Here is a 23586-nt window from a genome sequence, read left to right on the forward strand (position 1 = left end):
TAAAGGAAGGAACTTTGTACCTTTGGAGCCTTTATTTTGGGAGACTGGATCAACCACATCTTGTGAAATTAACTGTGATTGAATTTCCAGGGGAAGCCTTTTGAATGGACCTTTTGCATTCTCCATGGAATCTTCTTGAAAATTATTGTGGAATCCATCCCCTCATGAAATATACTTCCTGTGTGTTTGGGGTATCTTTATAAATTATTTGGACACTTTATTCTATTATTGTTGATTTATTTTGTGTTTGCACAGTGGTTTTGCTTCGTTCAAGTTGAGAGCAGCAGGGCAAGGAGCATTATTTGTTTGTTTGTTATTGTAAATTTATAGTCTGCCCTTTTCCATAGTGGGCTCAGAGCAGATTCCAACATGGTAAAACAATTAAAACTAACAATAAACAATCAAACAGATAAATAATAAAACAGTCAAACAGTTAAAACAGATTAAAAATTAAAAGTTAAACCATAGCTCAGAATTAGTTTAAGACAGCATGGATGGTGTGGACACATCAATTAAGGCATACTTGTCACAGCTTAGGTGTCCAAAAGATGTCAACTGTATCAGCCCGATTGTGAGCAATCAGTGCAGGGGAGCCAATTTAGATGGAGTGATAGGATAAGGAACATCCGCCTGCCTCAGCCATAGTCCTGGCAGAACAGCTCTGTCTTACAGGCCCTCCGGAATGGCAACAAATCTGGTAAGGCCTAAACCTCCATAGGGATCTGATTCCACCAGGTCGGGGCCAGATCCAAAAAAGCTGAGCCCGGCTTCCATTGCAAGGGAAGCTGAGCTCGGAGGAGAATGCCTGTGAGTGTGCTCTTGGAGGCACACTGAAACTGCCTGAAGAAGGGCAATCTTGAATTGCTTCTGAGAACATAGGCATGGCTTGCCCAGGGCTCTCTCTGCACTCCCCTGCTGTGTAGCCGCACTTACCCTCCCCTGTGGGCGGGGGTATGTGGTGGAACAGGCACAGGTTGGAGGGGCGCATGTGAATATGACATATTTTGAGCCTAAAATAACAGCATAAAATATAGGTAATACCTATTAAATGGAGATGAATGGTTATCCACAATTATAAATATCTATGGTGCTTTAAATTGTATTTTTCCATGTGGGCTTCTTTCCGTGTGGGCGTTTTTCCATATGGGCTTTTTCCATGTGGGTTTATTTCTATATGGACATTTTTACATGTGGGCTTTTTTCCTTCTTAATAATGTTCATTGATAACAAAATGGTAACTAATTATTATAGCACAACGTGTGTTAATGTGGGCTTTTTTCCTGTGAGCATTTATGATTGTGGGCTTTTTTCTGTGAACTTTTTTTCCTGTGTGCTTTTTTCCAGTTACCCTAAGTGGCGCCGTTATAGAATCACAGAGTTGAAGGGACCTCCAGGGTCATCTAGTCCAACACTCTGCACAATGCAGGAAATCCACAAATGTCTCCCCGCCCACACATACATCTTCAGCAGTGTTCCCTCTAAGCTGAGTTAGTGTGAGCTAGCTCACAGATTTTTAACCTCCAGCTCACATATTTTTGTCTTAGCTCAGGAAGGATGACCCCAGAGCACACTAATTTATGCAGTAGCTCACAGCTTTAATGCCAGTGGCTCACAACTTTAATACCAGTAGCTCACAAAAAAGAATTTTTGCTCACAAGACTCTGCGGCTTAGAGGGAACATTGATCTTCAGTGACCACTGCTCCAGGTGCAGAAGATGGCATAAAAAAGGTTACAAGATGGTCCTTCCTTCTATGTGATGTGTTTAGAGTATTAACACCAATAACACATTTCATGTGTTTGGAGTACAAGCTTCAGTTGATATAATATCTGCCTGATAGCTCTTCTAACCCATGGTACTCAAATAACATTATTTGTAGCAGTGTGGGATTGCTCCTCTGAACATATATATCTCAGGATAATCTGAGCCATGTGTGATTTATCATCACATAGCTTGGTTGTCAATCTGATTATGAAGGTGTGTGTAATCTATTACTAGTGAATGTTTTTCTTCAGATAGGCATTTTAAGATAAGAGAAATTCTTATTTACTAGTTTTGTATTTCATCGTTTATCCAAAGAGCTCTGGGTGGTGTTTGAGGTCCTGCCCCCACCATTTTATTTTTATAACAATTCTGTAAGGTAAGGTTGGCTGAGGAGGAATGATGGGCCCAAGTTTATCCAAGTTTCATGGTAGATAATTGAACTGGACTCTCTTCCATCTTAGACTGACATTCATTATTACAGCACAATTTCTGTTAATATAAACGTGCAGTAACTTGGGACTTTGTAAATACTATATTCTGCTTCCAGGCAAATAATAAACAGCTTTATTAAGTGAAATTAGTATGGTTGTGTTTATCCAACTGATACATTAGGGATTTTTTTAAAAATGCTGATTTATCCAAACTTCTGTATATTACAGATTTATGCTGAGAAGGACAAAGCCTGACTACAGCACAAGCCATTCTGCAAGGCTCACCGAAGATGTCCTAGCAGATGAAAGAGATGACTATGATTTCTTAATGCAAACATCTACAGTATGGCAATTCATTAATATTTTCACTCTTTTCTTTATCCAAGAAATTTTCTTTATCAAATTTTCTTAATGTGCAATTACGAAGTTTGAAATAATGGACATTTATAGAACACATTTCTTTTAAAGATAAGTGAACTACAAGCTATTTATCTATGAACTGTTATTATCAAATTACTGTTTTAAAAATAGTCTGATTTATAATTGCTCAGTTCGTTATTAGAACATTATGTTAAAAAGCAAGATCGAACAAACATTCATAGTATTTCATTTTTGTTCAGAAATTTAGATTTTCATATATACAGTATTTTTTGAAGTGCTATTGAATCCTTGGCCCCAGATGGTGCCAGAAAAGGTAGCTGCTATTTTATGTTATCGCAGGAAAGAAAAGAAATGTAAGAAAAGCTATATGTATAGACTGCATATTCAGAATCCAAGATAGTAATGGGGAATACTATGGCATGAATTAAGTTAATATTGGTTGCCATTGACACATTCTTACACAAAAGAATAATTTCTACCTCCTTCATGACTGCCCTTCCCAGTCTCAATCTCCTTCTGATTTCTTGGTTGCAGTTCCTCTTTTGGTTGATGATGTACAGTATCTGAGAAACAAAAAATCTTGAACAATTTCAGTTTCTTCATATCCACCTTGAAGTTGTGTAATTCCCCAATAGTCATTACTTTTGCCTTCTTGATTTTCATCTGTAATCCTGCTTTGGCAATTTCTGCTTTAACCTTCAACAGTAGTTGTTTCAAGTCTTCACTGTTTTTTACCAGTAATGTGCATGTCTTATATAGTTAATGTTCCTTCCACAAATTTCCACTCCAACTTCATCTAAATCTAATCCAGCTTTCCCTATGATAAATTCTGCATACAGATGGAAGAGATAAGGAGATAAAATGCATTTTTGTCTGACACATTTGCTAATTGGAAACCATTCTTTTTCTTCATATTCTGTCCTAACAGTGGCCTCTTGTCCAGAGTGTAGGTTGCACATCAGATGATATGGCATACCCATTTCCTTTATAACCAACCACAGCTTTTCATGATCCACACAGTCAAAAGCTTTCTGTTATCTACGAAACACTAGCTGATTTTCTTCTGAAATTCTCTTGTACACTCCAGCAACCAGTTTAAATTTGCAATAAGATCTCCAGTGCCTCTTTTTTTTTCTGAATTATGCTTGAACATTTGGCATTTCTTGTTCCATATATAGAAACGGTGTTTACTGCAAGATTTTGAGCATCAGTTTTTTGAGAAATTAATGTGATGGTCTGATGCTGCAGTCTTTGATGTCTCCTTTTTTAATTGAAATGTAAATTGACCATTTCCAGTCTGTGGGCCATTGTTTTGTCTTCCATATTTATTGGCACAATCTTTTGATAGACTCCCATTTCTGTGGTTTGGAATACCTCTATTGATATCCCATCTGCTGCTGGTGTTTTGTTTCTCCAAATTGCTCTCAGTGAAGCTTTCACTTCACTTTCTAAAACGGTAGTCCAAAACTAATTACTATGCCACACTGGCAGTCATACAGTACATAGAGTTATTTTATATCATGTCTTCACTGAAGGACTGGATAATTAACCAGTTTACAAACATAAATGCGAAAGAAGTGCCAATATAGGAGCTGTTTAGGGGGAATGAAAGCACTAGAATAATTTTGATGAATCCTGGTTAGTAAGAGGTTACCTCTGGATGAAATTGTAGTATTAATATTATGTATCATTCTTAATCTCTTGGCAGTACTATTATTCTGTACGTATTTTTCCGGGTCAAGAACCTGCTAATGTCTGGGTAGGCTGGATTACATCTGATTTCCATCAGTACGACACGAATTTTGATTTGGACAGAGTCCGCACTGTTACAGTAACCTTAGGAGATGAAAAAGGGAAAGTTCATGAGAGGTTGGCTTTATTTTTCTTTGTATTATAAATGTGAAATGTAATTTTTGAATAATGCCATAGCTTGTTATGAAAGATCTGTGTAATATGTAGCAATATTTATACTTTTTGCCTGAAATAAAAATACATAGAATTAATTTAAAACAAGCTATTCCCCCTTTTTTTTTTTCTTTCATTATAAAGCTATGCTATTTTTTTTACTTCAGTAAAAGCTGAATCAGTGAAGATTTATGTTGTTTCGTTATAGCCAGTGTTAACTGAAGTCTAAATATACATGTCAAGTTAAATTTCCACAGACAAAACTGATAATCTATTTCTCAGAAGGATACCTGTGTTAATCTGCTGCAGCCAAACCAAGGTTGCTTTCATACATAGTCAATAATGCACTTTCAATCCAATTTTAATGCACTTTGCAGCAGGATATTACTGTGTGAAATGGCAAAATCCACTTGTAAATGTCTTGTGGTGCCTTAAAGACTAACACATTATTGTGGAATGAGCCAGAGTTTTTTGAATTGTTGTTTTTATGTTTTTGTATATATTTTAACTTTGGTTTTAATTGTTTAAATCATGTATTTTGTTGGATTAAATGATTTTATATATGTATTGTTTGATGTGTATTTTAATTTGTTGGCCACCTTGATGACCATTATGATGATGGAAAGGCAGGATATAAATATGATAGAATAAATAATTATGGCCTGATTAAGGGGAATCTGGCTTCCAAAATCTTATATGAAAACATATTTAATAGTTTTGAAGGTGTCATGAATTTCATATTTCATAAATATATTTTAAAGCCCAGTCTTAGTTTTTAAAATCATATTCTAGTCTGACTGAAAAATAGAGCTCTGAGCATTGCTAGGCAATGACCATCCCCAAACTCCTAATAGTAATCATTTAGGGGAATGTATTGTGTGTCTCTGTGTAGAGCACATAGAGGCTCCCTCACCCATTCATTCTAGTACTGAAGCCCACCTCTGTGTTATCTAGATTTTGTAATGACAGGATGTTGCTAGTTAGTAATAGTGATGTTTACAAAACCCTCTTTGGCTGCATTTTTCTTCAGATATTGAGCATATTACCAGAATTATTTGCTGGAATGGAGATCATAGGGTTCTTCTTGAATTGTTCTTCCCAATTGCTTCCATTATTAAGAAGCAAAAATGATTTTAAAAAATAGATCTGCTAGAGTGGTAGTTTTCATTGATTAATTTGTGTACCATAAAAATAAAACAAAATCCATCAAAACTAGATACTTGTGTTCTGTAAACATTTGTGCTTTTAAATTTGACTTTTGCTGTATAACTATGAATAGTCTCTTGTGAATCAGGGGAAAAAAATGAAGCAAAGCTTTTCAGTACTGATACTTTTTGAGCTAAAACTTTTTGGGGTCCATTTTTGCAGACAGGGTTTTGTTATGATCTAAACATTTTTTAAAAACAAACTATTTTGTTTTTACATTGCTCATTTATACATTTACTATGTATATCAGACCTGTCAGAATATCAATAGTGTCTCAAGGTGGCTTACAAATAGGGATGTAAGCTGCACAATATTAAAGCAATACAGAAAGTCAGAAAATGGCCCTTGGGACTCAGTGGCATAAGTATAACTTTGATTCAATTTATTTGCTTCCAAAAGCATTCCACATCAGCCATTGGCCTGTGAACCGCCAATCAAGACAACTTGCATGCCATTCGCTCTTCTCTCCCACCCACTTCCAGCCCCATGCCAGATGAGGATTGGGCCACTGGGGAAACTTCTAGGCAGTAACTGTTGCTAGGCAACCAAGTTTGTCAGTAAAATGCAACCAACCTTGGTTCTCTCCAGGGCCTTTTTTTAGAAAAAGCCCAGCAGGAACTCATTTGCAAATCAGGCCACACACCCTGGTGTCACCATTGTTTTACACAGAGCTTTTTTTGTTGAAAAAGTCCAGCAGGAACTCATTGGCATATTAGGCCACACCCCTGATACCAAGTCAGCCAGAACTGCATTCCTGTGTGTTCCTGCTCAAAAAAAAGCCCTGGTTCTCTCACTAAAAGGCAGTAGGGAAGATCCTTGCTAAGTCTCTTTTGGCCTTTGAGGGAGAACTCCTTGGGGCCAGTCCTCAGTAGGTTTGCCAGTTCTAGGTTAGTGGGAAATTCCTGGAGATTTTGAGGACAGGATTTGGGGATGGAAGAAGCCTCATCTGAATATTATGCCAGAGTCCTCCCTCGAAAGCAGTTATTATCTTTAGGGGGAGATAGATCTGTTGTCTGGAGTTCAGTTGTGATACCAGGAGATCTTCAGGCTCTACCTGGAGGTTGGCTACCGTAGGCCTGTCTGCTTGCTACTGTTCAATAGCAGCCTCTCTATGACACCCAATGTGGCATAGGAGTTAGGGCTTCCGAGCGGGATCTGCCAAACCCAGGTTCTTGCTGTTGAAGCTGACTGGGTGATTTTAGATCAGTCACAGACTCTCAGCCCAACCTACCTCACAGGGTTGTTATGTAGATCAAAAGGGGGAGAGGAGAATGATGTAAGCTTCTTTGATCCACACTGTGAAGAAAGACTGTATTTTTCCTAGATAGAGGCTGCAGGGAAGGGGAAGGAGATGGGAAGTAAGATCAGTTCCCTACTGAAAATGACCACTTTGAGTGGTTGGAAAGACACCAAGGTTGTGGGGAGGAGTGAATGCCTTTGCTTGGTTGAGTGGGTGAGAAGACTGCAAGGATGGGGGGCACTCACCCTCAGCCTCTTTCTAAAGCCCATTGTATTGTCCATCACAACAGACCTTATTCCTAGTATACATATAAAAGCAATGTCAGAGTTAATTGTAACCTGCCATTATTCAGTATTACAGACAGTTGTTTGTATGCAGCCAATTGCCAGTGGAAAGTACATGGATTTTTCCCCATTTTGTCTCCTTCCCAACCCTATCTGCTACAGTCCTTTTCAGACCCTGGGATGGTTATTCTTAAGGTACAGGGACCCATATGGATGAATAGCCACTTGGATCAGGAGTGTTGCAGCGAGGAGGGGAAGGGGGTGAAATTACACCTCTTCTTCAGCATGAATGGAAGAGAGGGAACAGATGATTTCACTTCCTTTCACAAATCATGTGGATGTTCATTCATGTAGGTCCCACAGCACTAGACATAATTGTCCTGGTCATCAAAAGGAACTGTAGGGAGTAGTACTGGGAAAAATCAGAATTCTGCTGCTGGTTGTGCCATTGAATCTTAAATTCAATTGAAATTAACAATTAAACTGCCTTTGTATTGTATTTGTTATGATTGCACTAATTGGAGGGTTGGGAACTGCTGGGTTTGATTGAGAGCTAGGTTTGATTCCCCACTTCTGCACATGCAGCAGCTGAGTGACTTTGGGACAGTCACAGTCCTCTCAGAGCTGTTCTCTCAAGAGCAGTTTTCTCAGAGCTCTTTCAGCCCCACCTACCTCACAGGATGTCTATTGTGAGGAGAGGAAGGGAAGGAGATTGTAAGCATCTCTGAGTGAAGGGTGGATATAAATCCAATCTCCTCCACATTGCTGTACTCACACAGGGAAGACTGAACATGTAGCCACTCTGTTCTCTTCTATGAATATGGAAGTGTTATGTGCATTAATGGGAATTTTCTTTTCCAAATGCAAATATTTCTTTAACATGAAAAAGAATGAGATAGCCAGTGTACATTCAGATATCCAGATATAACTAGACTGCTATGGAAGTTTGGATTGTGGCTTATCATTAAACAACCATGGTATTTCACACGTTATCGATCTTTTGCAATGCAGTATCAAAAGAAGCAACTGCTATATGGTGTGTGCAGGAGAGAGCATGAGTCCAGGCCAAGGACGGAATAACAATGGATTAGAGATTGGTTGTTTGGTTGATGCTGCGACTGGTCTCCTCTCTTTCATGGCTAATGGCAAAGAGTTAAGCACATATTATCAGGTATTATTTTTAGCTTGTTATATCTCCACAATCAGATGTCAAGATTGGTTTTGTTTTCATTCATTTGACAATTCATAAAAAAACATAGTGATTCATGCATATTTTGTCAGTATTTATAAAAACATAGTAATTTGCACATATTTTGTACCCTGAACCTGGCATCTTGGTATGGTATTTTTTGTTTGTTTGTTTATGATGCAGGTTGAACCAAGCACCAAATTATTTCCTGCAGTATTTGCACAAGCTACAAGCCCCAATGTTTTCCAGTTTGAGCTTGGAAGAATAAAGGTATTTACTGTCTATTTCTATAATAAGCTGTTTAGAATGCTTCTAGCACTGCAGTAGTGCTTCAAATGTTTCCATACACAACCTGTTAAAACATTGTCAAGCGCTGTGAAGCAGTGTTGTCTGTTACCACATGAAAACCTGAGACTACTAGAGCTATGTACAGGAGATGAGGATTCTCTCAGGTTCCTTTTTAAACATTAGATACCTTGGTGGTTGACATCTTGACTTTTCTGATGAAAAAACAGACAAGGGACCTTTAAATAACATTAGTGTTCACATGGAATCTGTGTATATTGTCCCTCATACTTGTTGCCATCTTATCTGAAAACCATGGGTACCGTAAGCCTCTCGGTAACCTTTTCACTATTGTGAAGAGAAGGGGACCTTTGGTGCATTCACACTACACTAAATAATGCATTTTATATCTGGATTTTTGTTACTCTTACACAGTAAGAAGAAGAAGAAGATATTGGATTTATATCCCGAAGAGTCTCAGAGCGGCTCACAATCTCCTTTACCTTCCTCCCCCACAACAGACACCCTGTGAGGTGGGTGGGGCTGGAGAGGGCTCTCACAGCAGCTCCCCTTTCAAGGACAACCTCAGCCAGAGCTATGGCTGACCCAAGGCCATGCTAGCAGGTGCAAGTGGAGGAGTGGGGAATCAAACCCGGTTCTCCCAGATAAGAGTCTGCACATTTAACCATTACGCCAAACTGGCTCTCCAGTTAGTAAAAATCCTAATGTAAAACACATTATTTAGTATAGTGTGAAAGCACCACTTGTGAACTTGCTAAGATCTACTGAAATCCAGTATTACATTTTGCCAGAGCAGGTTGTGTTTTGGTCAGAGATAAATGGTGGGAAGCAGATATATAGTTTAGAAAAGAATGTCTTATTACACATGTTAATCTGATATGTAAACTTGATCATGGCAATTCAGTATAAATATTTGTTTTATTATCGGTTGGATTTTTAAATTTGTCAGTCACATCTGACTTGCTCTCTCCAGAATGTAATGCCACTATCAGCTGGGTTGTTCAAGAGCGAGCACAAAAACCCAGTCCCCCAGTGTCCTCCCCGTCTCCATGTTCAGTTTCTGACACCTGTACTTTGGAGCAGAGTACCAAACCATTTTCTGAAGGTGGATGTATCACGAATCAGTGAGCGTCAAGGCTGGTCAATACAATGTCTGGAGCCTTTACAGTTCATGTCCCTCCATATCCCAGAGGAAAACAGGTACTTTGCATTTGCATTTGCATTTAGAGGAGAACTAGGAGAGTGGTGGTGGTGAAAAGTGCAGTCAAGTTGCAGCCAATTTTTGACAACCTCATAGGGTTTTCAAGGGAAGAGAAATTCAGGGGTGATTTGCCATTGCCTCCCTCTGCATAGCAACCCTGGTATTCCTTGGTGGTCTCCCTTCCAAGTACTTACCCGGTCCAACTCTGTTTGGCTTCCAGGATCTGATGAGATCAGGCTAACCTGGGCCATCCAAGTCAGGAGGAATATGACATCAATAAAAATGTGTGAAAAACTATTCCTGGGGAAATATTTTTTTCTGTACTAAATATGCCATGCAATTTTGTTTTTGTAGAGGAGGCTTAGTGAATTTATTCAGAACAAGAGACAGACATGCACATTAACCAGGCTACAATCCAGAGTCTGTGAGAGACAATCCATGCCTATTTATTTACATTTAAATGCTATAACTCTTCTATCATGGAAGTCAACATATGCCTTTCAACCATACTTTGGAACTTAGTGAAAATTTAGACATTTTGCCACATAGCATTAAAGAAAATATTTTTTGAAATCTGGGGGGTTTCCAAAACAGCTTGTGTATAATTGATGGTGGTGGGGGCGGGGAAAGCTTCAGAAGAGCATGACCTAATGTACTGGCACACATAAACATGTATCCTGTTCGTGTTATGGCCCATAACAGGCTACACATTTTATCAATCTGCCAATAATCACATATCATACTTTTGTTAGTTCTAACATTAGCATATTGTTATCTGTCTGCATCTGCAATTTAAATATCTCTGTAGTTTTGTTTATATATCACATGACCTGTGGATATTGTGATAGTCTGAGTGCTAGTGCAAGCTACTCCATTAACAGTGGTTGGTTAGGCTCTACCAAGGCAGGATTTAAGGTTAGTTTATTAACTACAGTTAGTGCTGCATGGTGTCTGAATGCAAGCATCCTGGTTTAATCTAATTTATTCCCTGGTCATGTCCCCGCTCTGGCTACAGGGAGGAGGCAATGAAGCCAGAAATTTTTTGAGGAAAACCAGGATTTGAATGATTATCTGTAAGATAAATCCTTTTCACAAACCAATAAGTCATATTAGGATTTGTAGAATCTTTCGGGCTCAAGTGCCGCGTTCTACTGGAGAAAGTTTTCCTTCCAGACGTTTCGTTCTCAGCTGCGGAGAACATCCTCAGTGGCGTTGCAGCCGGAGCAGGCGCTCTGACCTTCTTGGCTGCTGTGCATTGAGTGGGGCCAGGGCTGCTGGAGAGCTGCTATTTCTAGGCTGGAGGGGGTGTGGTGAAAGGGCAGTTGGTTTGTGGATGTGCCCATTGTTTGGTGGGGCTTCCTGGAAGGGTAGTGATAAGGAAACTGGCTGTTGAATGTGACCACAAAATACCCTGCTCCTGTGGTGCAGTCTACATTGGCACTACCCAGCGTAGTATCAACACCTGTCTCACCGAACACAAGAGACACTGTCGCTTGTTTCAGCCAGAAAAATCAGCTGTAGCTGAACATGCACTTCAAGAAGGAGACCACGTCATCCACTTTGAAAGAACTGAAGTCCTTTCTATGGTCTCACATTATCATACCCGCCTGAACAGAGAAGCTATTGAGATTTACAAACACCAGCACAATTTTAACAGAAAAGAAGAAGGCATTTTCATCCACCAATCTTGGTACCCAGCTCTGCAAAACATCCTACAGACTATAAATTGCAGAAAGTCACAGAACAACCAGCATATTCCACAGAACAATCAGCACAGTCAACAACTATCTTCCTTATCTTCACACCCCTTCCAACCCTCCCAGCAATTAACACAGAACAATGGTCACATTCAACAGCCAGTTCCCTTATCACTACCCTTCCAGGAAGCCCCACCAAACAATGGGCACATCCACAAACTAATTGCCCTTTCACCACACCCCCTCCAGCCTAGAAATAGCAGCTCTCCAGCAGCCCTGGCCCCACTCAATGCACAGCAGCCAAGAAGGTCAGAGCGCCTGCTCCGGCTGCAACGCCACTGAGGATGTTCTCCGCAGCTGAGAACGAAACGTCTGGAAGGAAAACTTTCTCCAGTAGAACACGGCACTTGAGCCTGAAAGATTCTACAAATCCTAATGATGTTACTAGCCGTGAAAACCTGAAATCTTAGATAACAATAAGTCATACTTTTGCATGATGTCTAAACTGAGTTAAACATGTGAACCAGTTCAAAGCAATTAAATGATAATGATCATGATAATAATAATAATCAAATTCCTAGCCATAATAGCTATTTTTCACTACTTTGTTCTCTCTTTTTTCCCTGTAGGTCGATAGATATTTTAGAGCTGACGGAACAAGAAGAGTTGTTAAAATTTCACTATCACACTCTCCGATTGTACTCAGCTGTTTGTGCTCTCGGAAATAATCGAGTTGCACATGCAATGTGCAGTCATGTTGATGAGTCTCAACTTCTGTATGCAATTGAGAACAAATATATTCCAGGCTTGTTGCGTGCAGGATATTATGACCTTCTGATTGACATTCACCTTAACACCTATGCCACTGCAAGGCTGATGATGAACAATGAATTTATTGTTCCAATGACAGATGAGACAAAAAGCATTACTCTTTTTCCAGATGAAAATAAAAAGCATGGCCTCCCTGGAATTGGGCTCAGCACCTCCCTGCGACCCAGAATGCAATATTCTTCTCCCAGTTTTGTAAGAATTAACAATGAATGCTACCAGTATAGTCCTGAATTTCCTCTGGAAATTTTGAAGGCTAAAACCATAGAGATGCTGACAGAGGCTGTTCAGGAAGGCAGTCTCCATGTCAGAGATCCTGTAGGTGGAACTACAGAATTTTTATTTGTTCCTTTAATCAAGCTTTTTTATACCCTGCTTATCATGGGAGTATTCCAAAATGGAGATCTGAAACATATATTACAACTAATAGAACCTAGTGTTTTTAAGGAAGACACTGGCCATGAGGATGGGATACAAGTACCAGAGAAAGGATTTGTTACAGAAGGGCTAAATTTGGAAGGAGGACAGGAAGAAAACAAAGAGAAGGTCCCAAAGGAAGGACTTCTTCAAATGAAGCTTCCTGAGCCTGTGAAATTGCAGGTAAGAATGGACAATAGAAAAATTATAGTGAATTTTGTACCTCTTTTTCTTCATTATTCCATGCAAGACTTCGATTTCAAATAGTTATAAAAATCTCAATGGACTTGTGCAGAGGACCTTTTATTGTTGGGTATTATGTTTGGACCACTGTTAGTCGTCATTAATTCCAGCCTTGGGTTACTTCTAATCCAGAATCTGAGGTAGTTCTGTTTGGTTTAGAAACAAAGGAACTACATTCAGAAAACAAGGTAGGGAAACCCAGTGTTTATACAGAGGCATTTAAGACCTTTTTCTGTTGATTTGTTTTGTTACTGTTGTCCTTGGAGAATAAGTGGGATACAAATCAGTAATGTCATTCTACATTGAAAAGTTCTGTGACATTTTAAAGACTAAAAAAATTAATGTGCTCCAGTGGAAACTGGGCCTACAATCTTGTGGTCCCAAGGAATATAATCTGCTTCATCAGAGGTATGAAGTGTTATCTAGAGTACAGGGGAAAAAACTGAACAGTGGAAACAAAAGGTTATTTCTATGCTGTGACCAAATACATCAAAACTATAGGATCTTAGCGTACAGCTGTGTAAATAAAAAACTGCTAAAAGACACCACCAGTGGCTTGTCTGGGACCTCCAGAATTTTAAAAATCAACCAGTGTGATTACCACCACTAATATCTTGTTTTCTGAATACATCGAATTAGCATCAGATGTTTTAAATGTTTTAAATGTTTTAATGTTTTTATATTTAGTGTTGTTTGTATTTACTGTTAAATGGTTAGCATGCTGTTGCTGACCCTCACGTTGTTAGCCGCCCTGAGCCTGCCTTGGCAGGGAGGGCAGGATATAAATTAAATAAATAAAATAATAATAAATAAATACATTTTAAACAAGACGGTGTAATGTAAAAGTCAGTGATGTTCTGACAAAGCTTGCACATAGAACTTGAAATAAACAAAAGCATGTAGCAAAAAGACATTCACAGAAGACAGTTCAAAAACAGTCTTTCCAGTCACAAAGGAGTAACAATATTCCAGTATTTAGTTCAAAGAACTAAAGGAAGCTGTTCCAAAGACGTCTGTTCTAGATATCAAGACATTTCATCCGTCTTTCTTCAATTTGGAGGCTTATTTATCACTGGAACCCAATCTTTACAATGCATTCATAGAAGACCAAGAAGGTTAAGAACATGTCTGTTAGATTTCCAGATAAGTTCTGAACCTTAGATTTCCAGATATGTTCTCAACCTTGTTGGTTCAGTTGTAGGCACTCTAATGTGCACAAAAATCCTTAATCTCACAAGGGTTAGAAGAGAGGAAAGCATCTACTCTGGAATGAGAGTCGCGGGGCCGACCTATGGCAATGTTGTACAGGAAAAATGTTGAGGTATATTCTTCTGTCTGATTGGTCTGGAACCTATATAAATAATATAAATTGGCTATACCATTCACTCTGGGATTTAAACAAGAGCCTATATTTAAACAAAGTAAAAGGGATATATTAAATACATCATTTAATAAATTATATTACTTATTAAATGGTAGATATACATTTATAAGGACAGGACTAGAAACAAAAGCCATATGAAATGTTTATAATTAAGAATAGTAAAAACAGGTTGCTGTTACAGATTTGCTGGCTTGCTGCCTGCTCCACATGAAAGTAAGTTTGTGGTTAAAAATTAAAACATTAGTTGAATAACAACAGGAAACTGCTCTGAAACTGAATGGTAAGGTAACATAGATGTAGTTAAAACCGGAATTATAGTTTTGTTAAAAATGCGTCCTGTTACAGCTCTGCTAAAATTGCTGGGGAAAGGGAAACTAACAAATAATATTCTGCCATATAAGGAATCTAGTAAATGAGAGTCAGGGGCCAAACAAAGTGAGTAAAGGAAGATTGTAAATAAATAAGAGACTTTTTGTAATGTGCTTAGATGCCTCAGAATAGACTGTGAACTCCAAAATGGACGAGGGAACTTCTCTGGCCGGGTAGGAGATTAAAGGTTTAAATTTTGACCCACTCGGTTAGAAAGAAAGAAAAAAATAATTATATATATACCATTTGTATAGTATTATATTATTTACTGATTATTTTTAAAAGCCTGAAATGCCACAATTGGAAAAACAGTGGCTGATAAAAGGAAGTGTCTGCTGCAAGTATGAATCGCCCTGGATTTGCAATGGTGATGAATATAACATAGGGGATTCTTCCCACATGAAAGCTGTACAGATTTTTAAAGCATAAAGCTTTTGTGGGCTGAAGCTCTCTTCATGTATTCAAATATGTGTTTTAGCTTGTGAATAATACATTGTCTTACACATGAACAAAGCGGGGGTTGTTCCTCAAGAAACATAATCTTGATTTGAGAATGTTCCATTTTAAATTTATCAACTGGCATAAATTAAATTCTTTCTAGATGTTATACTTAATCACCCCACACTAAACAGATCTTGTGGCATGGAAAATTTGTTCAGTTATATTCCTGGCATGTGACATATTTTAATTTGCAAAGTGTGAGTTCATAAGTAATGTGAGGAAAAGCCCCCTACTTTTCATAATATGTGCACATCATGATCACCAACATGGTTGCCAGGGCGCCTGGAGAAGTAAGCTTGCATCCGCCTGGCCTGTGAATGCGAGTGACGCTGCCCAGGAACTACATAAGACTCCCGTGTACCTATTAACAAGTATATGAGCGCTTGAGTCAGGCACAGAGTGTCTGCAGCCGCGCTCTAATGTTTCCCCGCCATCGCGTGAAACCCGCCATGGTAAGGAGGAGGCTACGCCGCCACGGAGCTGTCCAGGCGAACGGTGTGAAGCGCTAAGCCTGGAAACCACTGTGTTTCGCTAACACCACATGTGGCCATCTTCCTGCCTGGATGGGATTCATTCCTTCGATGTGGAAACCTCACGTACACACCTTGAGTCATTCCTAGCCCACAAGCAACCCACCTAGTCTATGAATGGATTAATGGCTCCACTATTAATCCTGATTGCCCAGTGATTTCCTAAACAACTGTCTTCACCCCGGAGAGTTGAGAAAGAGGAAGGATCCCTCCTGAAACCACCAAGCCCTTTTGTCTACACCGGAATACCTAGATGCATATCTGATTCTCTATTGTCCCTTTCCCAGTTAATCCCATCTCCTCCCAATCACCCAGTCATTCCCACATTGATACCAACGGAGCCGCCCCAGGCCCTGTCGCAACCTGGAAGTTTCCAGGATGCCCAGGATGAAGGTGGTGTTCATTGGTGGAAGCACACACCCAATCAGGTGTCGCCATTGACCCACCATTGGTCCAGCCGATGTCCAGCCTTCCTGGTCATCAGCAGGACCTCCCATTACCACCCCCAGTCACCTCCCATCCCCTCAGGACTAAGGTGACTCTATATAACCTGTGGACCAGCTACCCACAGGTGTGCCTTCTACTCAGTAAACCCCCATTCCCGCTGGGTAGTAACACCCCCGATTCCTGATCAGTTTCGGGACCTTTCCCCCATTTCCTCATTCGTCGCCATCGGAGCCTTCCATTGGAGTCTGCGAGAGGTAGTATTGCCCTGTATGTCCATTCCTTTATGTTCCCCTATCGATCTCTCTATTTTTTTCCTAGACCTGTATGAATGTGTGATTGATTTTATACCTTGTGTGAACGAACTATTGTTTCAAATAAACCACAATTGATTTTATTAAATTAGAGTTCTTTATTGAGCATTGACTCTCTGATCGGTTGAGCCTCGTATACACAGATAACAAAGATTCCGTTGTGGGGCTAGCTGTCTCTCACTCTAATTCCCCAACTTTATTTTGAGAGCAGTTTCCCTAACAGTAAAACACTGAATGTATATACATTCAACATGCATGCATTATAAAAAAAACCCTAAGACCCACTCCCAGGTTTGCAAAAACTCCACCTAACTCCCAAGAGGTTTTCCTCTTGTGAATGGTTTGATCCACATAGTAGGATTACCCTTAGGAATCAGATATATGATAAAGATGGTGTAATAGCAAGCTGTTAAAGAATCTTGGGTGATAGGTATTCAAATTACCCATAGGAATCAGATATATGATAAAGATGGTGTAATAGCAAACTGTTAAAGAATCTTGGGTGATAGGTATTCAAATTTGGTACTATTTTGGAGGCTTAATCACTGCCCATCAGCCACATGTAACTTTGTTCACTGTACCCTATTTTATTGTCTGATAAAGTGTGCATGCACACGGGGGTTTACATTCTGGGTAGGGTTTTGTTGGTCTTAAAGGAGAAAAAGAAAACTGTACAGGATGTGTGCAAAATTTTAGAAAGTATTTTAAAATTGCATGTTATAAGAATAATAACCCCAGAGTTCTGGTGAAGTCAAGTGAGCCAACAGATCATTTTGCCAGTTTGGTGTAATGGTTAAGTGTGCAGACTCTTATCTGGGAGAACCGAGTTTGATTCCCCACTCCTCCACTTGCACCTGCTGGAATGGCCTTGGGTTAGCCATAGCTCTTGCAGAGTTTGTCCTTGAAAGGGCAGCTGCTGTGAGAGCCCTCTCTAGCCCCACCCACCTCACAGGGTGTCTGTTGTGGGGGAGGAAGGTAAAGGAGATTGTGAACCGCTCTGAGACTTTTCAGAGTGGAGGGTGGGATATAAATCCAATATCTTCTTCTTCATCATCATCATTAAAATTGACTATGTCTAAAATTTATCAGAAAACAAGGTTGCCTTAAGTTAAAATCCTGCCAATTGCCTTATTCAAATTATAGTGTCTGCCTAGTAGAAGGTCTAAGATCCCCCCCTTTTTTAAAGCCATGTTTGAAACCACCCTTAGGCATCAAGTCTCAAGAAAACCTGACACAGTTAAAAAACTTAATCATTCAATAAATTACAGGCACTAGGAAAAGCTGTAAATAAAATGTCAAAGTATATTGAAAGAAAAGACAAAAACAAAACTCAAACCTTGCAGCCTAAATGGAAAAAGTCCTCATGTGGTGTTGTTAAGTTCCCCCACAGCTGTTAAGGTGTCCGGGGATTGTAGCAAAGGTCCATTAGTCACACCTTAAGTCAACAATCAAATCCTGGATAAATTAGTCCATTCCTGGAAAACTCCTAAAACCTCCAGATCCAGAAAATGATCCGTGTTTCTTAGCCCTCCAGGAGCGGCTAAGGACCATGGGCAATGGCTGCAATTTCTCTGCTCTTGCCACCCTGGAAGGTTGCAAGTCTACGCACAGATGAAGATTAGGAAAAATCTACCAATCCTATTCACTGTGGTTTTGTAAAACCACCTAGTTTAAATTTCTTGTCGGTTACTGAATGCTGGGTTTGTAAAAAGTTTAACCTCTGACTATTTGTTTCCCCTCAGGAACTATGCCAATGAATTTGGGCTCAATTATGTGTGTGTGTGTGTTTGTGTGTGTGTGTGTGTATATATATATGGTCAGAACTTTCCCCAACCCCCTTATTAGGTCGGGTCAGAGTCTGTAAGGGGGAAGATGTGGCAGGTAGAAAATATTATGCAATCAATTGGTCAAATAATATGCCATTGAAGGGTCAGTATTGTAGATTTGTGCCCACGAAGAAGCTAAAAGTAGATAGAGAGCAAGAAAAGTCCCCATGACATGTTATGTTTTAACTCAGAAAAACATCGTGAAATATTTCAGCATTCAAAACATTATGTGATAAAACGCTGAAACAAGGCCTTAGAAGTTATATTAGTGAGCGTGTGCATTTTTGTTGTGTTAAAATGGGGAAGTGCCATTGAATTATAGAAGGCTTTTTGTTCTTTTGTTTTTACAGATGTGTCATTTACTTCAGTACCTTTGTGATTGCCAGATACGCCACCGAATAGAAGCCATTGTAGCATTTTCAGATGACTTTGTAGCAAAACTTCAAGAGAATCAGCGTTTCCGATATAATGAAGTTATGCAAGCATTAAACATGTCTGCTGCATTGACAGCCAAGAAGACAAAAGAGTTTCGGTCCCCACCACAGGAACAGGTATAACTAAAAAAGGATAAATACCAATCTTTGGTTACTCCATTATATAAGAAGTCAAAGCAGGTACAGAAGATTCATTTGGGTCAGGGAAGTAGCACCAGGAGAAGAGGTGTTATGAGACTCCCTTTCTTCACTCACACAGAGTGCTTACCACCCTCATCAATCTATCTCTCTCAGGTTCAGGGTTATCAGTAGGTCAGGATGTCACAAGCTATATCCCAGAGACGTCCACAGACAGGATAGCATGCTGAGAATAGGGTAACATAGCTAAGGCTTATCTGGGTTTGGTCCAGTAAACTCACTCCACAATTATAATAAATACAAATTTATTTACAAAGACATAGGCAAACAGTTAAAATACAAGGAATAGGTACACAGCTCAGGAAGGAAAAATTGCAAGAAAAATAACAAACCTAACTAACTACACACAAGAGCCCTGTTCAAGGTTCAGGGTTCCACTGGGTCAGTCTAGAGCACAGGACAAGCAGAGGCTCTGGCAGAAAGGAGGAAAGGTGGCACTTAGGAAGCTAACTGGACTTTTGCCTAAGTGTTCTTATGAGAGAAACTAGCCTCAGCTCATTAACCCTTTCAACCAATCATGAGGTTGTCTCTAAGGAATCTTCCCAAAATAAAGGCAACTGACAACTCCACTTGATGTTTCTCAGCTGCAGCTTATTAACTAATCAGGCCGGCCTGAGCAAAGACTATGGAGAGAAACCAGCTTGTAAGAGTGGCAGCACCTGTAAATACAGAAATTAACACCCATCCAACAGAAAGATTCCCTTCAAGCTAAATGATCTCTTGACACCCCCTATAATAATAAGGTCTTGGAGCTATTGGGGTTGGGTCTCAAACACTGTTCCAGTCACTTGCTACCACAGTTTATTACCATCCTATAATACATGTACATAGACTGAGATACTGTGCCTGTGGTTCTTTCCCTTTGACCCATGGCTCACAGGATTAATCAAAACAAGAAAACTTTTATTTTTGCTATGAACAAAACACTGAAGAAAGTAAGGTATAAGTAAAATTTCACTTCCATTGAACTGTTGAACTCAAATCCTATTCCTACAACTGGAATCCTAGTTACAAAGTTACTTTTTTCAGCCTGCTCTAAGCAGTACTTCTGCACAGTTCCACTCAGTCAGAAATCCTCCTTTTTTCACCTCAGCTCCTAAACTGTCGATTCTCTGCTGCTAACTCCTAACTAGGCATGGGCACAAATTGGGAGAATGGTGGTTTCTGTTAGTTCATGGTTTGTTTGATTGCCTGAATTGATGGTTCGTGTTGGTTCATTTGATTTCCTGAACTGGTTTGTGGTTCATTTGGTTTGGGAGGTGTAGACCAGCCCCCTCCTGATGCCAAACTTCATCAGGCTCTCCTCCACCTGCCATCCAAGGCTGGTGAAGATTGGATTTGAAATGTCCCAAGTTATAGCTCCCCAAAGCAGGTGCCCCCAGGAAAGCTCAGCTTCAGCTCTCACAACAGGTGATTTTAACTACCCGCAGATTGATTGGGTCAATATGTGTTCAGGTCGAGAGAAAGAGATTGGGTTTCTAGATGCTCTCAATGACTGTGCTATGAAGCAGATGGTCACAGAATCTACCAGGGGTGGGGCGATCCTGAATTTGGTCCTAAGTAATGCCCAAGACTTGGTGAGAGATGTAAAAGTGATCGCACCGCTTGGGAGCAGTTGACCATAATGTTATTGATTTCACCATTTGTATAATTAGGGAGTTGCCCCAAAAGACCAGCACAACCATGTTTAACTTTAAAAGAGGTAAATTCTCTGAGATGAGGCATTTGAAGAGGAAACTGAAAGGAAAGGTAAATACAGTCAAAACCCTTGGGGAAGCTTGGAGGCTATTTAGAACTAAAATCCTAGAAGCTCAGATAAAATATATACCACAAGTTAGGAAAGGCACAAACAGGTATAAGAAAAGGCATGCATGGTTAACAAACAAAGTAATGGAAGCTGTAAAAGATAAGAAGGACTCCTTTAAGCGGTGGAAAGCTAGTCCAAGTGAGATTAATAAAAGGGAACACAGGCAGTGGCAAATCAAATGCAAGACTGTGATCAGGCAGGCAAAAAGGGACTATGAGGAGCATATTGCAAAAAACATAAAGACCAATAATAAAAAAATTCTTCAAATATATTAGAAGCAGGAAAGCAGCCAGGGAGGCAGTGGGGCCCTTGGATGACCAAGGGGTCAAAGGATTACTGAAGGAGGATAGGGAAACGGCTGAGAAGCTGAATGCATTTTTTGCCTCTGTCTTCACTGTGGAAGATGAGAAGTGTTTGCCCGCTCCAGAACCACTAATTTTGGGAGGGGTGTTGAAAGACCTGAGTCAAATTGAGGTGACAAGAGAGGAGGTCCTACAACTGATTGACGAATTAAAAACTAATAAGTCGCCAGGTCCGGATGGCATACATCCAAGAGTTCTGAAAGAACTCAAAGGTGAACTTCTGGATCTCCTGACAAAAATACGTAATCTTTCATTGAAATCTGCATCTGTTCTTGAGGAATGGAATGTAGCAAATGTCACCCCCATCTTTAAAAAGGTTTCCCGAGGAGATCCGGGAAATTACAGGCCAGTCAGTCTGACCAATACCGGGAAAGTTGGTAGAAACCATTATCAAGGACAGAATGAGTAGGCACATTGATGAAAGCAAGTTATTGAGGAAGACTCAGCATGGGTTCTGTAAGGGAAGATCTTGCCTCACTAACCTGTTACAGTTCTTTGAGGGGGTGAACAAACATGTGGACAAAGGGGATCCAATAGATGTTGTTTACCTTGACTTCCAGAAAGCTTTTGATAAAGTTCCTCATCAAAGGCTCCTTAGTAAGCTCGAGAGTCATGGAGTAAAAGGACAGGTCCTCTTGTGGATCAAAAACTGGCTAATTAATAGGAAGCAGAGAGTGAGTATAAATGGGCAGTCTTCACTGTGGAGGACAGTAAGCAATGGGGTGCCGCAGGGCTCAGTACTGGGTCCCATGCTCTTTAACTTGTTCATTAATGATCTGGAGTTGGGAGTAAGCAGTGAAGTGGCCAAGTTTGCAGATGACACTAAATTGTTCAGGGTGGTGAGAACCAGAGAGGATTGTGAAGCACTCCAAAGGGATCTGTTGAGGCTGGGTGAGTGGGCATCAGTGTGGCAGATGAGGTTCAATGTGGCCAAGTGCAAAGTAATGCACATTGGGGCCAAGAATCCCAGCTACAAATACAAGTTGATGGGTTGTGAACTGGCAGAGACTGACCGAGAGATCTTGGGGTCGTGGTAGATAACTCACTGAAAATGTCAAGACAGTGTGCGATTGCAATAAAAAAGGCCAACGCCATGCTGGGAATTATTAGGAAGGGAATTGAAAACAAATCAGCCAGTATCATAATGCCCCTGTATAAATCGATGGTACAGTCTCATTTGGAATGCTATGTACAATTCTTCTCACCGCACCTCAAAAAACATATTGGGCGTTTTTGCACTCACCTTCAAGTGGTGCAACCACCCTCCTCACGCCGGCGGATCTGCAGGGATTTCGCACCAGAAGCGCCGGCGCACCCAAAAGAGCCGGCAACTTCCGTCGCGAAACCAGCTCAAACGTTTTCCTGCTTCTTGGCGGTTTCCGTTTGAGCTGGTTTCGCGACGGAAGTCGCCGGCTCTTTTGGTGCGAAATCCCTGCAGATCCGCCGGCGTGAGGAGGGTGGTCGCACCACTTGAAGGTCAGTGCGAAAACGCCCATTATATCTTTGGAAAAAGTGCAGAAAAGGGCAACTAGAATGATTAAAGGTTTGGAACACTTTCCCTATGAAGAAAGGTTAAAACGCTTGGGGCTCTTTAGCTTGGAGAAACATTGACTGTGGGGTGACATGATAGAGGTTTACAAGATTATGCATGGGATGGAGAAAGTAGAGAAAGACGTACTTTTCTCCCTTTCTCACAATACAAGAACTCGTGGGTATTCGATGAAATTGCTGAGCAGTCAGTTTAAAACGGATAAAAGGAAGTACTTCTTCACCCAAATGGTGATTAACATGTGGAATTCACTGCCACAGGAAGTGGTGGTGGCTACAAGCATAGCCAGCTTCAAGAAGGGATTGGATAAAAATATGGAACAGGGGTCCATCAGTGGCTATTAGCCGCAGTTTATATATATATGTGTGTGTGTGTGTGTGTATGTATATATGTGTATGTGTGTGTGTATATATATATATATATATATATATATATATATATATATATATATATATATATATATATATATATATATATATATATATATATATATATATATATATATATATATATATATATATACACACACACACACATATATTGGTCACTGTGTGACACAGAGTGTTGGACTGGATGGGCCATTGGCCTGATCCAACATGGCTTCTCTTATGTTCTTATTAACTAACTCTTCTCTCTTCATGCTGCAAAGTGAAAGCAGCTGAGTCAGGGTGTCTGCTCCTGAAGACCAGAATGGGAGCTCCATAACTGGCTCCCAGAGCTGCAAATCAAGCTATAGACAACTGCTATAGGTGTTTCTAGGGCTGTCTGGAAAAAAGG

General features: G+C 40.0%; 1 protein-coding gene across 4 annotated transcripts in view; it reads left to right on the forward strand.

Annotated features, from left to right (window-relative positions):
• Positions 1 to 23586, forward strand: part of RYR2 (ryanodine receptor 2) — a 757628-nt gene that overhangs the window by 423659 nt on the left and 310383 nt on the right. For all 4 annotated transcript variants that reach the window (XM_060243352.1, XM_060243324.1, XM_060243334.1 and 1 more), the window contains 7 exons: positions 2423 to 2537; positions 4284 to 4444; positions 8222 to 8381; positions 8583 to 8669; positions 9679 to 9905; positions 12233 to 13031; positions 18810 to 19010. In XM_060243352.1, coding sequence (XP_060099335.1) covers positions 2423 to 2537; positions 4284 to 4444; positions 8222 to 8381; positions 8583 to 8669; positions 9679 to 9905; positions 12233 to 13031; positions 18810 to 19010 — 1750 coding nt within the window. The remainder of the gene's footprint in view (positions 1 to 2422; positions 2538 to 4283; positions 4445 to 8221; positions 8382 to 8582; positions 8670 to 9678; positions 9906 to 12232; positions 13032 to 18809; positions 19011 to 23586) is intronic.

Source organism: Heteronotia binoei, chromosome 1, assembly GCF_032191835.1.
Source record: "Heteronotia binoei isolate CCM8104 ecotype False Entrance Well chromosome 1, APGP_CSIRO_Hbin_v1, whole genome shotgun sequence".
Lineage (NCBI taxonomy): Eukaryota > Metazoa > Chordata > Lepidosauria > Squamata > Gekkonidae > Heteronotia > Heteronotia binoei.